Below are 12,797 nucleotides of genomic sequence, written 5' to 3'. Positions count from 1 at the left end.
TTGCTGCTTTCGACTCAATCTGATGTGATCCGCGCCTGCGATGACGAAACCTACAGCCTGTATGGTAGAACAACTAAATACACTGTGATATGCGGCGAATACTGTACATCTGTACATAACTATGTAAGTCATTGAGACGCCTCTGTTAAAATCAAAGGATATCAGATTGTATTATCAATCAATGTGTTGAATAAACAAAATTGTAGAGATGCTCACGATGTTGCACATGTGAAGAAAGACCCCGGTTTATTAACTCGGATAATTTTTGTTGACATCCCTTTTTTAATCCCCATTCAAGGATATTTACATCCAAGGCTCCAAGACTTGTTGAATTGCACATATGAAGTTCTTGAAATTTCCAAGGTTGAAGTCTAAAACATTTCTACCCCAGGTCCCACATCTATATCGCGATCTTTGCCCAATGTTGGGTTCAAAAGCGCATACTTGTACCTAGGTATAGGTATAACTTACTATCGAGGTCATTTAGCTAATCGAGTCTCGGTTCTACACAATTAAATGCTCTTTGCCCTTGTGTTTTTTATAATTTCGACTGAAGTGCAGATTACAGGATTCGTGCTACCGAAGCAGCCGTGCGAGCACGTAATCCCACCCAAGAACGACAACATTATAAAGAACTGAGACTAAGTCTCTTTGAGACTAGATAACACTTAGATAGAGGAATCTGAGACAAATAAACTCTCTTTACTGCTGTCATTTCGCGGGATCGATTGCTTGAGGAAGTACAACCGGGAATATATACTGGGTGTATTTAGATCTCGCAAGGGGCACTGTACTAAATAACAACTTGATCGTCTGCCGACCTCCAGGGTTCGAAATCGGGGGAAACGCCTGTCAAATCTTTAAATTACTTTTTACCATCAAATTTGAGCTTTTGATCATGGCAGCTTCGGAGAAGGATGTCACTCCAAATGACGAGGAAGTGCACAGCGCCGGCTCATACATTTCACGAACTGGGCCGCAAAAAGGTGAGGATCTATTGATGATCAACTGTTGTTGACCGATTGAATACCAGCTAACAGGTTAGTCAATTTTTACCGGTCGACATTCTTCAATGCCTTTATCCTCGGTCTGTGCAATTTCCTTGCTCCCGGCATTTGGGGTGCCATGAACTCCCTTGGTGGTGGAGGAGAAGAAAAGCCCTATCTCGTGAACGCAGCAAACGCCTTGACTTTCGGGCTCATGGTGGTGTCCTGCTTCTTGAGCAGTGTCATTGTGCGCTTTATTGGAATTAAATGGACCCTCATTGTAGGGACAATGGGATACGCACCCTACGCAGCAGGACTATACACGAACAACCGATTCGGCAACGAATGGCTTGTCCTCCTGGGTGCTGCGCTTTGTGGTATCTCTGCAGGAATCTTTTGGATGGCTGAAGCGGCCATTGCACTGTCATACCCTGAGCCTTACAATCAAGGCCGGTTCCTAGGATTCTGGTTAGGCTTCCGCGTTGGAGGACAGATCCTCGGTGGCGCCATCAACCTCGGCATCAATGCAGACCGGTCTACGTCAGGCTCCGTGTCCTATACCGTCTATATCATCTTTATTGCTTTACAAGCACTGGGTCCTTTTGCGGGCCTGCTTCTGAGCAGTCCGTCGAAAGTCCAGCGAAAGGATGGAATCCCGGTCCGTTTGGAAGTCAACAACAGCATTGGATACGAGCTGAAGGCCACAGCGAAGCTTTGGGTCAGCCGAAAATTCCTACTCATCATTCCGTTCATATGTCAAGCTGTATACACCGAGGCTGTAATGTTCTCATACGAGGGCTTGTGGTTCTCGGTGCGAGCGAGAGCGCTTGGATCGTTCCTTTCTGGTGTCATCGCTCTGATCATTGGAAATGTCCTGGGAGCCTTCCTTGATTCCAAGCGGATCTCCCTGGAGAAGAGAGCCCGTTATGCATTCTTCTTTGTTGTAGCATGGCAAGGCATGTGTTGGATCTGGGCGACAGTGGTTACAACCGAGTTCCACAAGACCAACCCAGCATATGACTGGGCTTCCCCAGGTTTCGGAAGAGCCTTTGTGCTCTTCCTGTTCTGGGTTGCTGGATTCCAACTCAACTATATGTATTTGTAAGTCGAGTCGTTGTGTTGGTCGCTCCGTTGGAAACACGCTAACAGATAATAACCAGGTTCTTCTTGGTGGGAAATCTCGCGGAGGATCAGGAAGAGGTTGTACGAATCGCGGGCTTGCTGCGTGGAACCGAGTCAGCTGCTCAATGTGTCAGTGTGAGTGATGCGAATGCTCGGATGCTAGTGCCATTCATACTAATGATATTCGCCTAGTACGGTCTGAGCAGTGTGAACATCATGGCGGCCGTGGGTAGCATCTACCTAAATTTCGGTTTGTGGGCCATCGCGATTCTGCCTGCTTGGCTGGTCGTCAAACAGATAGGTGGAGTTTTCGGAGACAAAAAGGTCGAAAGAGAAACTCGCGGGCTGAGGGACGCTTCAGACCACGAGTGATTGAAGGGTCTCGACAACAATATGCTGGGTGGTGTAAGGTTGTAAAGTGGTTTTGATACATTGGAGTTTTCATTTCACGCATTGTTGTTGTTGAAAATATTTACACTGAAAAGATGAGGCCTAATAAATGAGCATGTCGACATGAGGTTCGTAACAATGCCCACTTCGATCTATGCTATGAACCCAAACTCTCTGTTATCGTGATTGAAGACGAGCAATGCAAGTCGGTGTCGGACAAACAAACCAATGAGTCCACAAACGGTTTGCACTGCAACCATGTGCCACGCGAGTTGGTCTTCCCGCATGGGGCCCATCCATACCAGCCACAAGTTCAAGATGGTGAGATTTGTCGACTCGGTGATCCGACCTTGCTCGTCCTGCGTGATGCGCACTAGTTTGACTGCATGCAAGAGACGTAATGCTAGATCAACCAATGGCGATGGCGGGTTCGTCCACTCTGTGACAGAAGCGTCCAAAAGCCCGGTGGAGGCGCTGAATTTGGGCAACCGATGCCGAGGGCAAGGGATGAGCTTGAATAGTTGAGGAACCGAGTAGACAAAGTTGAAGATTTGGGGAATGAACAGCAACAGTAGGGTCTTGCTGAAATGTCCTAGTATGCCGACCACAGCGAAGACCATGCCTGCGAAATAGCAGTAGGTATCGCCAACGAAAACTTTTGACGGGTACCAGTTGTGATACAGAAGAGCTGCTGAAACACCAATGAAGGGTAGCAGAAAGTATATCGACAACAAATGGGAATCGGTGGCAGGGTGCGGGTAGGGCGTAATGGGCGCGAGATACATGGCATCATTGAAGAGTAACTGGGTGGCAATCACTAGTGATTGCGCGACCTCGATACCATTGATGCCTGCTAGCATGTTGATAGCATTGGGGCAGAAGATCGCGACTGCTGCCATATACGCGTAGTACAGCCATCCGAGGTCGACGGCGTCACCTAGGTATGGCTGGAGCGGTACGGGGACGACGACTTGCGTGACACCGAAGTCAACAAAGTATACGACAAGCATTGGAATAGCTGAGAATGCAGGGATCAAGACTTTGTGCCTCCAGCGAATATCAAAAAGATCATCACCGATTCCCAGGATGACAACTGACTGTAGGGACAACAGACCAGAAAGGTAGGAGGCAAGCTATCACGAACGTCAGTCACTAAATTTCATAACAATCGTCTTGGGGGCATAGGACCGACTTTGCCGTGCGGGAATCGGTGCAAGAATCGACCGTTCTCAATATGCTGCGATTCAATGACAACATCGCGGTTTCCACCGCCGGATGTGGCAGCTACAATATCCTTGTAGAATGCGAAAGGGATAAACACAATGAGTGCCATCAAGTAGACCACTGCACATACTGCGCCCATGGTCTCTGGGCTGGTATCCGAAGTCAGTACATGTGACCATCAACCTAAAAGCGATACAGCACATACATCTCGGGCCGGCTTGGCTTCGCCATATCTTTGCCCTTCAATCCCGCCTTCAAAAATACAGGCCCGAGCCATCGTATTAGGCTAAAAGCTGCCGCGAACACAATGGCACATATAGCGATCGAAGCGACAAGTGGCGCTCCATCGCCTTGGAACGTAGCATTGAGGATCCCCAGACCGGCGCCCACAAGGGCCAGTAGACACCACGTCTCCGAGCGGGAGAGGGGACTCGGGTTATGCATGGCTTGCAATAAAAGCGGCAAGAGGATATATCCCTGAGGAAAACCCAAGAACGAAATGAACCTGCAAAAGAGTAGCTCCAACGATGCGCAATCTGTCTTCACGAAATGTCGCGATAAGCTTATCGTGTTCTGCCCGTCAAACCCTACCGCCTTACCAAGCGGTCAAGACATCCCGTGATGCTCGCGACCAAGAAAGGTAAGGCGACGACCATCTGTTTCATACCTCATACGTGCAGATGCATAAAATTCAAATCATTGGCCCAGTTGTCTAATTCGTCAATTCCATAGTTTTGACAGTCTCAATGGGGACAGTGGAGCGCCCCAAGATCACGGCTGGATTTGCCGACTTCGATGCTGGCCATCGGGATCTGGTAACCGTCACCAGGTTTAACTTCTATGGCAATCGTATTGTCACAGCCTCCTCTGACCACCGCATGAAAGTTTGGGACCTCAAAGATGGGCAGTGGCAATTGGTAGACACCTGGCGTGCGCATGATGCTGAAATACGCGATGTACGTTTCTAAACAGTTGGCGGTATCGGAGAGCTTCCGCTTGTTTCACTTGCTGATCGTCTGTCGCAGGCAACATGGAATGGACCATTCACAGGCCAACATATTGGCAGTGTTGGAGAAGACATGAAGTTAAAGATCTGGCAAGAGGACGTGACCCAGCCACCGAACTCGGGACGGCGTTTCAGGTCGATCTTTCGCATGACCGCGCCGCAAAGGCATCCATTTGTCTCACTTGACTTTCGCAATATTGACTTGGAGTCTTGGCTAGCCGTTATCACTCGCGATGGTTATCTGATGGTCATGGAGCCTGTCAGTCCCGATAGCCTCGCAGACTGGCAAGCCGTCGACCAGTTCCGAGTATGCACCGCGCCCGAGCGTGGCGAGGAAACGAGTTTCAAAGTCCAATTCCACCAGGACCCTACCGACATCACTCATACAATTTTGCCAGACACCGATCGAAAAAGCCTTTCCCTGATCGTGGCCGCTATGGACACGGTCAAGATCTACCGCACAGATGCAAACCGACGCTTCTACCATGCAGTTGAACTGAATGCACACGCCGGTCTAGTGAGAGATATCTCTTGGGCTAATGGCTCTGTCCGTGGCTACGATCTTGTTGCAAGTGGGTGTAAAGACGGCATGGTCCGCATTTTCGAAGTCTATACAGCGCCGGCTGGCCAAGCGTTCCAAAACGCCAACGGCCGCAAGGCAGAGCGTCGTGTGCAGTCACAAAGCCCATCACTCCGGTCAACATCACAATCTGGAATCGGTTCTGCTTTGGCAAGCCGTGTACCAGAGTCGACGAATGATCGACAAGCCAGTGGAGAAGCTCAGTTCCGTCATTCATTCAAGGAAGTTGCTTGCATCGACAGCAAACACCTCGACGTGTGGCAAGTTCAATTCTCGTTCTCAGGTGGGTAACTCTGATTTGAACCCAAAAAACTTTTTGCCCATGATACGGAGTTGCTTACATACCTATAGGCGATGCCTTGATTTCTTCTGGCGATGATGGAACAGTGCGGTTCTGGAAGCGCTCACTCTCCGGAGAATGGCTCGAGTTCGCCGAGACTGACATGGCTTCTCAATAATTGGCAACATTCTCGCCGCTTCCCTAGGTGCTTAAACCCCTCACCAGGAAAGACTCATCAAACACGATGGGTGAGTTCGAACCGTGAAGGCGCACGAGACAGGTCTGGTACAAGAAGATGGTACCACACCATGTCTTCGGCCATCAACTTAATTCCTTTTCCTTTTGATCATAGATACCCTTTCCAATCAATACCTACAAGCTTCAAAATGTGTTTTGTAGCATGTAGTATCGAACATCTGATTCTACCTCAACTACTGCTTTTTTGGCCTCTCCCAGCAACGACACAAGGAAAGAACGATGATTGAGCATTCCATGAATTGCCACCCCGACAACTTCAAAACCCCTGAGTTTACAAACTCACACTTACAGTCCTTTCTCCTATACCATTCATTATCTATATCCATTGTTAACCCACGATGGCGATCGGTCCGACACTTGGCACCGGCCTGTTCATCGGCGCTGGCCAGGCTCTCGCTGTTGGCGGGCCCGCATCGCTGCTCCTGTCGTATATAATCCTCTCCCTCCTTACCTATGCAATGACCACGACCGTTGCTGAAGTGTCTACTCATATGCCATCGCGGTATGGAACACTCGTCACAAACGGCTACCTGTACATGTCAAGCAGTGTTGCTTTCGCTTCAACATACCTCCGATGGTACGCACTCGCTCTTTTTGTCCCATACGAAACAACAACGGCTATGGCCAATCTTGGTCTGTGGAAACCGGGAACTGCAGTTGGCTCCAGATTGGCTATCATCACGGCTATCGTCGTGGGAAGCAACTTCCTCCCTGAGAAAGCCTTCAAAGCCTCCGAGCGGCTGTTCACTTGGATCAAGATCGGTACCATGGCCACTCTTTTCGTCCTGGCTTTAGCTCTTGGCCTCGGAGGTCTTGACGGACAGACACCTTGGGGGTTCAAATATTGGAAGCAGCCAGGAGCCATGAATGAGTACATCATCAGTGGCGTGCGGGGACGGGCCTTGGGCTTCTTCCATTGTCTTCTCGATAGCTCTATTGCGTTCACATTCGCCCCAGAGCTCATTGGTCACCACGCTGAGATTCCTGCAGTGCTTGGCGAGTCCGCAATTCTCAGCGCAACCATTCCCGGAAAAGTCACATCAGACGTGCTTCAAACAGCCTTTCCTTATATTCTGAGTTCTGTGGCCATGGGTGTGATGGCTCCGTTTAACGAAACGCGCTTGACCAACAATGGTACAGGCTCTGGAATATCGCCCTACCTGATCGGCCTCAAAGACGCACATATTCAGATCGTACCCACGATTGCAACCATTGCAATTCTGCTCTCCTCGGTGGCCTCCGGTCGGTCTTTCCTCTTCCTGTCTTCTCGCACACTATGTGCCATGTCGGAACTCGGCCATGCCCCCTCGGTGTTCTCATCACGCAATCGCTGGGACGTTCCTTATATGGCTGTTTTGGCGTCTAGTCTGTTCACGAGTCTTGGCTTCATATCGGTGAAGTACTCGAGTTCAGTTACGAACAACTACCTCCTTCGTCTGGTCACCAGCGCCGGCTTTCTTTCCTCATTGGTATCATGCATAACCTACCGTCACTTCCGTCAAAGACTGAGGGTAAACCGAATCACCTCTCGACACAGCTTCGCCGTGCAGCCCTTCGGCACCTATCTTGGGATGTTCGTCAGCACCCTACTGTTGATAGCCGGTGGCTTGTGGGGAGGGCCCAAAGACAAAGTGAAGGGGCCTCGCAGTATGAGACTACTTGCATCATACATCAACATTGGCCTTTTCGCCTTGTTATTCCTGTTTCATCGATTCCAAGACGCCGTGCCTGTCGTTGAGGTTGAAAGGCCGATCGAGATGAATCGACGAAGATGGGCGGATCAGGCTGGACCAGAGTCTCGAACACAGAAGGCGCTTCCACGTCGGCGGAAGCTTGATGCAATTCCCGAGAATGTGGGGGCTTTCGAGTTGAACCTCAATCAGACAATGTTCGAAGGGCCTTGATTCGCTTGATTCGTGGGATACGGAGGGATTTGCGCGCGGCGCCGCACCGATGAAACATTGATAGACATTAGATAGGTCTGCGCTCTTCTGTTATAATAGTATTGTTAAGTGAGTCAATTATTGTTCCTGCGCATTGTGTTGACACTCCGTATAGATTTGCTTCCCCGCCGAAAAAAGGACTGAGTGGAGTTCAGTAGGCTCTACTCATGAGCGAATCAGAAGGTAATGATTCACCCAGACTGGAGAAAGTGGCCGGTACAGTATCTTTCACATTGCAAATCTCATACAAAATTTATTATTTTGGCTTAGCCCTGGTCCTTATTCCCTTATTCTCTCTCCTACTTACACACTGGTCTTTTTTTTCTCTTTGTATGTGGCAAATGCCCAAACCGCTAATATATCGGAATAGGTTTCCCCCTTTCACCACACATTTGACTACCTTTTCCCGGCCTTTTTGACTTGGCCCTTTCGTGTTTTGTCCTTGTTCCTTTGCCTTTTTACCTTTTGCCTTTGGGCTATCAATATCGCCATCGAATGCTTGATCTACAGTGAAACTCTGTACCAGGGCAGATGACCCCTCCCTGCCACCACGTTTCCCAATCTCATGGGGCCGTTTTCTCCCCCCAATATTCATTTCCCCATGTCACTTCCACGGTCCTTCGTTACTTATGCTTCCTCATGCGACTCAAATACCGCCCTTTCCAGCCTTATTTTAGCCTTGTGTTTTCGCCTATATCGCCTGGATCCCTTGCATTGCCACCGGTTTTTCCCGAGCAAAATTCTGAACTCCTTATGTCTTCTAGAAACACCCAAGTCAAAAAGGTTGAAAGACACTGGACTACGGGACCCTCAACTCCCCGCCCACAATCCATATTATACTGTGGATCGGGCTGGCTGACCTCGCATTTTTTGGCGGCTCTCGATAGAACGCTTTTTCTGCATCAACCATCATGCCTGGCTTGCAGTATAAGGCCCCTCGGGTCAGAAGATGGCCCCCACTGAGCCCCAACGCGAATTCATTTTTCCAGCGAGGATACACAATTGCCTCTGATCTCATCCTCCAAGCCCTCCCGGGTTACTAACACTAGAAGCTCACCCCGACAAAAGCTCACTTTACAGCATTGCCCGTGACATTGCCACGCTAATCCCCAATAGGACTAGCGAACACGGCCGGATCTGGACGTGACAATACAGGTATTGGACACCAAAAATACGCCAGTTACAGCGAGACCTCCGTCGAGAAACAGTCAATGGAGCGGTTTTTTTTCTTCGTTTTCAGGTTTCTGGGCCCGTTCCCATTTTTACACCTGTCTCTGCCTTTGCCTGCCTTAGGCCCACGTAGCCTCCTCGTTCGTCTGTTTCCAGTTCACAATCGCCCTCTTTTTCCTCTCCTTTTCGCCCCCTTCGCGTTGCCGTGCTTCCATATTCCCTCCTTCCTTCTTTGCGATAATCACCTACTTTATTCTCTCGACTTTATTCTCTCATCTTTTCTCTCCTCCCATACGCGACCTCTCCCCTTTCTCTCAACCTCGATCCCACCCCAGACCTCCCCTAGTTTGCCAAATCGCTGGCCCCTCGACTTGCCAATCCTTCATCGCCTCGAACCACAGTGTCATCCTCGCTCCTCTCGCTACCGCTGGGACATTGTCGTCTGCGCACGCCACCTCCCAGCTCCCCTTTGTCGTCGCCCTCGATCGTTAATCGCGTCCACCCTCCCTCGAGATTCGCTTGGAAGGCCATACATCCGCAACAGGACCTGATATGCGACGTGGACAGTGGTAGTTGTGTTGAGCCTCTGTCAAGAGATCATCATTTTGTCTTCGCCTGTGAGGGGGTAATCTGTCGGCTATGACAGATACCTCCTCCCTCGCCATCACGCACGCCACAACGGATTCCTATCCGGTTCCCGCTTCTCGCGGGTCCCCCGCTGCCACCGATGGCGCCGTCTCTGACTCCGGTGCACCCGACGAAGAACCGTATACCATCAAGTGCATTTGCTCGTTCCAAGAAGATGATGGTAGTACGGTCTTTTGCGAAAGGTGTGACACATGGCAGCATATCTCATGCTATTATCCGGGAGAGAAGGTTCCAGAGGTGCACAATTGTGTCGACTGTGAGCCACGACCCTTGGATAATCGTCGGGCTCATGAGCGACAACGGCAGCGGCGGGTCCGAGAAAAAAGCGAAGATGGGGACCGGAAACCCAGGCGTCCGGGCGCAAAGACACAGAAAAGGAAGACGAAGGAAACCGATGTGAATGAATCAAACCTGAAACGACACGACTCTAATGCTCGCGATCAACCCCCCGCCAAGAAGACTAAGGGGTCTCACCGTCCATCCACTTCGGTCAGTGGCCTCCAAGGCGTCTCTGCTGAGTCGCGAAACCGCCGATCATCTACTTCTGTTGCGATGAGTCCTACGAATCCCGAACCTACCATCCCCCTCTACTCGAACGAATTTCTCCACCTATATGACCGCGACGATTCCTTTGTCCAGAGTGGCAGTAATCTTCTGCCTGGTGTATCTTTCATCGATCGCATTATCTCCTGGCTTAACGACCCGGACACTCTGACTCGTGTGACGGAAGGGCTCACTGACGAAGAGTTCAAGCGTAAATGTGGAGCGGCTTTTGACGCCACTTGGCCTAGGCTTACGACCCATACGTTTACGGACTCAACGACGAAGATTGGTGGTAAGAATCCAATGTTCAAGATATTGAAAACTCAAGATCCAATACGGAAGAATGAAATTGTTGGCGAAATATTCGGCGGGCTAGGTTCTCTCGACAATTACAAAATGGACCCTAGCAACCGATGGGAGACATTGCAACACCCAGAACCCTTCGTTTTTTTCAGCTCGCAGCTTCCACTCTACATCGACAGCCGCCAGGAAGGGAATCAACTCAGATACATCAGACGCTCTTGCGATGCCAACGTGATGCTGAAGATTTACATCACCAACGGTCGACAGTACCACTTCTGTTTTGTTGCCAAGCAAGATATTCCTGCTGACTCGGAGATCACCACTATGTGGTATCTGGACCCTACTTTGGCACTGGCATACACCCCACCATCTAAAGAGGGATCGGCGGTCGCAGATAATACTTCCGAGATAGAGGTTGCCGCCACCTGCATCAGCAACACCCTCGCCAACTACGGTGGATGTGCCTGTGAACGTTCTCAAAATTGCCTCCTTGCGAATCTTGATCGTCGAATCAAGCCTGCAAACAGCAAACAACCCAAAGTGAAGGGCAAAGCAAAGGCCAAAGTGAAGGCAATGGCTTCACCCATCGAGCCCGGCCGCGCATCCGCAAGCCGTGCTGGCAGTGAAACAACGAAACATCCAGACGAAGATGACGTCGCGACTGACGCACGCTCCACATCTGGTTCCGCGCGCGACAGAGCTACGCACAGTCGCGATGTCAGCCCAACGACGCAACAGCGACCATTGCCAGAACTTTCCAGTCGTGAAAGGCGCAAGATCGCGGATGCTGAAAAGCAATTCCAGCAGCTCGAAAAGGGAGCAGTAGGTACTAAACGGAAAAAACGTGTCAGCGGTCTACTCCCCAACTCTGCATCACATGCATCACCAAGCGAACACCAGAAGGCCAAAGTTGGCTTCGAGAAACATGCGACGGATGATAGATCGCGCTCGCCCACTGCTGTTTCACCAGCCACAACGGCGCCTGGCCGGTCCGCAAAGTCGCGTAAACCGCCCGCCAAAACTGCATCTGACACGATCAACCGTTATCAGCCATCTCCATACCGACGTGTTGGTCCTTATGCTGATGCGTCAACACAACTGGATCCAGACCAGGTTGAACATGATAATGTTTGGGAGGAACATGTGAAGCGAGGATACAGAGTTGGTGTTCTGCCTCTCCAGTCGATGAACAGAGCTCGGTTCATCTCTGGCTGCCATTATGAGCAGGACCAGGCTCAACAACGTGCGTGGCTTGACGGCGACCAGAGTGTCATCCCGCCTGGAGTAATTCCATGGTGGTGTCCTTACTTCCCATATCCTTTGGATGATAGATCACAGTTTGATTTACTTCCAGAGGACGCTGAACTCATGGGAATTCCGGCCGATCATGGTCCGTTGGCATTGCCTTTGCGCTGGTCTTATTATCAATCCAAGCAGCCAGTGAGGCCCGTGAGCTATGGCAAAATCACCTTGATGGGGATGTCTCACGCTGATCCCCAGGTATCACAGCCGCAAGGTGACGTTGTGATGGACGAGGCCCCAGTAAACACTGAACCCGAATCATCTGGAAGTGCGAATGTGGTCACCACGCTGGGAGAAACCGCCCCCTGGCCGTCAACTGTGGCTCACAGCACCCCGATCTCCAAGGCAAAACACCCCGGAGACCTCCATCTGGCGATGCCACCACCCGCACCAAACACCCAATCGGCCGCCAGTCCTGGTTCAACTTCAGCGGGCAGTCTTGCATCTCCTGTTTTCCACGATACTGCTCCATCACTTCCTTCCGTGACAACCCCTACCCCTGCACCGGCCGCCACTCCTGCCAAGAAGAAACTCAGTCTTGGTGATTATCTGATGCGACGTGGAACAATGGCCAATACCCCCACTTCAGAGAGGACCCAGCCCCCGACCCAAGAAAGACCACCGGACTCAAGTCCAGTCTGGGTCACTGGGCCTCAACACTTCCTTGCAATCGCCACGCTGCCCGATGACTATGGACAGTCGCGTACTCGAGCAGATGCAGACTCAGACAAGAACGAGCCTTTCGGCTCCCGGGACGTACCAATGGAGGATGCTCCAGATCCCGCTCCCACCAACACCCAGTCTGTTTCTTCGTGAGACGATCATCCACATGGTAGCAATGGTGGGCTTGTGACAAAAGGAAAATCTTCAGGATTTAACGTTTCTTACGACCCAAAATTTCTTTTCTCGTGTGACTTCATTTCGATACCTTGCAGCGAGGGGGCACAGGCGTTCGGACTCCGTGTTTCAACTTTTCAAACTTTTCTGTGCCGGCTTTTTCTTTTTCTTTTTAATTTTCTCCGACTTTCGGACTCCAAATGGC

The 12,797-nt window shown here is 50.5% G+C and overlaps 6 protein-coding genes across 6 annotated transcripts; 5 read left to right on the top strand and 1 right to left on the bottom strand.

Moving 5' to 3' along the window:
• Nucleotides 1-898: 898 nt before the first annotated feature.
• On the top strand, nucleotides 899-2,480 carry N7506_007866 (DUF895 domain membrane protein; the record flags this gene model as incomplete). Its single annotated transcript, XM_056957159.1, has 4 exons — nucleotides 899-986; nucleotides 1,046-2,087; nucleotides 2,147-2,243; nucleotides 2,301-2,480. 4 exons carry the CDS (start codon nucleotides 899-901, stop codon nucleotides 2,478-2,480), a joined length of 1,407 nt encoding a protein of 468 aa, XP_056811493.1.
• Nucleotides 2,481-2,650: 170 nt separating this feature from the next.
• Nucleotides 2,651-4,166, bottom strand: N7506_007865 (UDP-N-acetylglucosamine--dolichyl-phosphate N-acetylglucosaminephosphotransferase; the record flags this gene model as incomplete). Its single annotated transcript, XM_056957158.1, has 3 exons — nucleotides 2,651-3,631; nucleotides 3,691-3,871; nucleotides 3,928-4,166. 3 exons carry the CDS (start codon nucleotides 4,164-4,166, stop codon nucleotides 2,651-2,653), a joined length of 1,401 nt encoding a protein of 466 aa, XP_056811492.1.
• A 302-nt stretch (nucleotides 4,167-4,468) lies between these two features.
• Nucleotides 4,469-5,766, top strand: N7506_007864 (putative nuclear pore protein (SEH1); the record flags this gene model as incomplete). Its single annotated transcript, XM_056957157.1, has 3 exons — nucleotides 4,469-4,678; nucleotides 4,748-5,591; nucleotides 5,660-5,766. The coding sequence occupies 3 exons, from the start codon at nucleotides 4,469-4,471 to the stop codon at nucleotides 5,764-5,766; spliced, it is 1,161 nt and encodes a 386-aa protein (XP_056811491.1).
• Nucleotides 5,767-6,184: 418 nt separating this feature from the next.
• Nucleotides 6,185-7,750, top strand: N7506_007863 (putative proline permease; the record flags this gene model as incomplete). The annotated part of the gene is made up of 1 exon (XM_056957156.1): nucleotides 6,185-7,750. The coding sequence occupies one exon, from the start codon at nucleotides 6,185-6,187 to the stop codon at nucleotides 7,748-7,750; it is 1,566 nt and encodes a 521-aa protein (XP_056811490.1).
• Nucleotides 7,751-8,700: 950 nt separating this feature from the next.
• Nucleotides 8,701-9,451, top strand: N7506_007862 (uncharacterized protein; the record flags this gene model as incomplete). The annotated part of the gene is made up of 3 exons (XM_056957155.1): nucleotides 8,701-8,824; nucleotides 8,906-9,008; nucleotides 9,295-9,451. The coding sequence occupies 3 exons, from the start codon at nucleotides 8,701-8,703 to the stop codon at nucleotides 9,449-9,451; spliced, it is 384 nt and encodes a 127-aa protein (XP_056811489.1).
• Nucleotides 9,452-9,598: 147 nt separating this feature from the next.
• N7506_007861 (putative PHD finger and SET domain protein) lies at nucleotides 9,599-12,571 on the top strand (the record flags this gene model as incomplete). Its single annotated transcript, XM_056957154.1, has 1 exon — nucleotides 9,599-12,571. The coding sequence occupies one exon, from the start codon at nucleotides 9,599-9,601 to the stop codon at nucleotides 12,569-12,571; it is 2,973 nt and encodes a 990-aa protein (XP_056811488.1).
• Nucleotides 12,572-12,797: the final 226 nt, after the last annotated feature.

The sequence above is a fragment of the Penicillium brevicompactum genome (assembly GCF_028827555.1).
Source record: "Penicillium brevicompactum strain IBT 35665 chromosome Unknown utg000005l_segment0_segment0, whole genome shotgun sequence".
Classification (NCBI taxonomy): domain Eukaryota; kingdom Fungi; phylum Ascomycota; class Eurotiomycetes; order Eurotiales; family Aspergillaceae; genus Penicillium; species Penicillium brevicompactum.
This window is presented reverse-complemented; position numbering and strand designations above follow the sequence as displayed.